At 49.2% G+C, this 3,788-nt stretch overlaps 1 protein-coding gene across 1 annotated transcript; it reads left to right on the forward strand.

The window, feature by feature from the left end:
- Window positions 1-1,231: 1,231 nt before the first annotated feature.
- On the forward strand, window positions 1,232-3,436 carry spred3 (sprouty related EVH1 domain containing 3; the record flags this gene model as incomplete). Its single annotated transcript, XM_084064513.1, has 2 exons — window positions 1,232-1,411; window positions 2,450-3,436. 2 exons carry the CDS (start codon window positions 1,232-1,234, stop codon window positions 3,434-3,436), a joined length of 1,167 nt encoding a protein of 388 aa, XP_083920639.1.
- Between the last annotated feature and the right edge of the window lie 352 nt (window positions 3,437-3,788).

Here is a 3,788-nt window from a genome sequence, read left to right on the forward strand (position 1 = left end):
TTGAGGCACCCAGTGTGCTCCGTCGCTAGCCACGAGAGCTAGCGTCTCTAGCACGTCTCTATCATCGAAATAGATGGCAGAAAGGTGCAGTCATTCAGTGGTCAGACTTGTCACACAGACCCATAATCACTTAAATCCTATACTTTGTTGACCAGAGTCCCCCAGGTGTCTATTTAAAGGGACACTTCACCAAAAAAAAACGTTGTTTCAATGGATTTGATGACCGGCAGTGGTTCCGGTAGGACACCGGACCTACCGGAACCGCTGCCTAGCGGTCCGCTGGTCATCAAATTATTGTCTTAGGAATGAGACAAAAACTAAAAAATATCCATGAATTCAAGTCTCCATGGGGTGACTAATCCATTGAAACAAAGTTTTTTTTGGGTGAAGTGTCCCTTTAAGGTCCCTTACCTTTTCCCTCTAGACCAAATCTCGGCAAATGTTCGCCAAATGTTCACCCCAGAATATGGATGCTAGAGTTCATGTGGTTAATCAACTCTTACTACCTATTAACCTATAACCTACGGTTAATCTTCGTATAATGCTCTATTTATCATTATGCTGTTAATATTATACAATTCTACCCTCTATTCTCACCATTGTTTAATGCGTACTTTTGTTTTAGATTATTTACAGGGTATATTTTCCTTCCTGATTATTTTGAATCTGGGCACACATTAAAGGGGTACTGTGCAAGTTCCAAAATAACGATTATTAGCCACCTCTGCTGGTCACTACCGTCATTGCAGGTCTTTAGTGGATTCCTTCATTACCCAGAATTCCATTTGTTTTCACCGGAAGGCGGAAGCGTTTCAAAAAACGTTATTTTTGTTGTTTTATACTATCTGCGCATCGTTTCTCTTAGCCAGTGGAGCTTTAGTTACCGTGAGCTGTGTTTTCTTTTGATGTTGTTTTTCCATCTTCAAATCGTATAATGCCATAAAAAGCGTGAAATTACCTTTTGTTACTAGCGCGGTAGTTCCGGGACAAACAGGAAACCGGTGCATTTCCGTTTCCGTTTTCCGTCCGGATTACGTCATTTTCGCGGGAAAGACGCCCATGTCCACTTTCAATAGAACATATGTTTATAAAAGGCTTTCTGGGGTGAAAATCATGGAATGGGTGTTGTGAAACATTTGCCACTCACAAAAGATATAAAATGTAACTTTAGTTTTTTTGGAAAAAGTTACCTAGTATTACTATATAAAATTATTATTATTGTACAGCTCTAATGACATGCAGCCTGTGTCAGTCCCATACAGGAAGTGAGTCGTCGTCCAACAGCAGGAAGGAAATGCTTCCCAAACCCGTCACCATAGTGACCAGCGAGTCATCCTCCGCCTGCTTCGTGCGACCCGAAGAGTTCAGTTTTGCATCCGGCCATGCTGTCACCACTCAGACACCTGCCCAGGTACTAGACCAAGGGTTCCCAAACTTTTCAGGCCGCAAGCCCCAAAATAATCATATTTTAACTACGGACCCCCCACCCTGACAAGCACTTGGAATTGTTGGCATTACATTTAGTTTGACTAAAGTTTGATAAATATTGTGAAAATAGCCAAACTACAAGCTCACAACGCCTCACACTGTGAGGCATTGTGAGCTTACAGGTCGGCTATTTTACACATGTTTGCCTCTTTCTTACATAATATTTGATATAATATTAATATTTGGTATTAAAAAGGTCTTAAAAGTCATTAAATTGTAACTTTAGAAATGTGCAGATACCCTGTATACACTTATATTGTATGTTGGTTTGTTTACTGCTGAGTGAGAAAACAATGTTGCACATTAAGCTAATCAACTGGGGACCCCCCAAAATAATTTGGGGACCCCCAGTTTGGGAACCACTGTACTAGACCAAAATCACTCCTTGCTGGTACTTCACAGAGACGAAGACCACATAAATGTTAAAGTGAGGGAGTGAGGGACACAATGTAATTAATTACATTGATCTATCTGTTCCCATGTTTGACTTGATTGTTACAACTGTCTTCCACTGGTTCTCAACTCTGTTCCGGTGTACCCAGACTACTGTTAGTTCTATTCTACCAGCCAGTTAATTATGTTACTCACTGCTGTCCCAGGTCTAAATTAGTCCCTGAATATACGGCCTCAAATCCACTGGATTTGACAACTGCTGCATAAAGGTCATTACACAGCAGGAGCGAAGAAAGTGCGCCACGATTAAATTACATCAAACTTTTATTTTGGTGATGCCTCCATTCATATAGGTTGACCGTTGATGAATTAATTTAAATTAAATTGGCATTGTTTAGAAAGAAAGAAAAAACGTGTGATAATCGTGCTCAGCATGTATTCATAACACAAACAGCAGTTTAAATTCATGCAAATTAATCGCACAAAATAATCACTCCTAAGTCTACTTTCTGTCTCACTGACACTGCTATCCAGTACTCCCCCATTTACTCGTTCTCTTCCCATATAGATCCACGCTAGGCCTGCGCAGCACCAGCTCACGCAAGCGACGGCTGTGTTGAATCCCCCGGCTCCCCCGCCACCTCCCCCTGCTCCACCTACTCCTCCTGCGGGCCCCCCTGCCTCCTCATCTCCTCGGTCCCCTCTGTCGCCCACCATTTCTCTGCTGGAGGAGGGAGACCTGCGCAGCCTGGACCCTTGCAAGGACCTATGGGGCTCGCGCGGTTATGAGGACTACCGGCGCGCGGGGGCCACCAGGACTATGGTCGGGGGTTTGACGGGGGGTGTGGTGGTACCGGACAAGCCGGAGTTGTGCGTGGTGCGCTTCGAAAAGGACCTGGCCGGCGTGGGCACGGCGGGCTGCGAGGTGACGGTGAGCCTGGACAGCAAAGGCTCACAGCGCCTGTCCCCCTCGTCGCCCACCTGCGTGTCTGCGCCCAACGCTGTGTCGGGTGTGTCGTCAGGTGCCGGCTCGCCCCAGGAGACGGGGAAGGGCTCGTCCTCCCCCTGCTGCATCCACTCCTCACTGGCCACGCCCCGATCGCGGACTCGGAAAAGAGGGGGAGGGGCCGGTGCCGGCGATGCGGGGGCCATCTCCCCAGACGACGACAGCCCCTGTCCCCAGGGCTCGTCTTCGTGCTCGTCGCGCTGTGTGTACTGCCGCTCCGTCTTCAGCGCCTCAGAGAACGGCCGCGGCCGCTGTCGGGACGCGCCGGATCCGGCCCTGCACTGCCTGCGCCAGTGGACCTGTGTGTGGTGTGCAGAGAGCCTGCTCTACCACTGTATGTCGGACTCCGAGGGCGAGTTCTGGGAGCCCTGCTCGTGCGAGGACTCGTTGGGGGGTCACCCGCACCCCCTCTGCTGTGCCCGCTGGCTGGCGCTGCTGGCCCTGTCACTCTTCGTGCCCTGCATGTGCTGCTACCTGCCTTTGCGCGCATGCCTGCAGTGCGGGGAGCGGTGTGGCTGCTGCGGCGGAAAGCACAAGGCGGTCCGATGAAGCCAGGCCGGGGGGGGGGGGGGGGGGTTGGGTAAGGTGGGAAGGATCACCTCTGACCTGTGTGGGGGGGGCGTTGGGCGGCGAGAGCAGAGGGAGATGGCACCTGTAAGGACTGAGGATGGCAGTGCTTAGCTGTTGGGGGAGGCGGGATCTGGGAGGCGGTGCTTTCGGAAGACCCAGAGCTCTGGTGTGGCCCTTTGAAGCCCCGTACATGGCCTTCCTCTCCATTCCTTTCTCTTTCTCTTTTGTCTCTTTTTGACTATGAAGGGTAACCTAGAACCTTCCATAACCTGAAAGTTTCCAGAACCTGTGAAGTTCTGTGATGGTTTCCTGTTTACGTTTAACAGAACCA

Source organism: Gymnoscopelus microlampas (genome assembly GCF_963454915.1).
Source record: "Gymnoscopelus microlampas genome assembly, chromosome: 8".
NCBI classification, from domain to species: domain Eukaryota; kingdom Metazoa; phylum Chordata; class Actinopteri; order Myctophiformes; family Myctophidae; genus Gymnoscopelus; species Gymnoscopelus microlampas.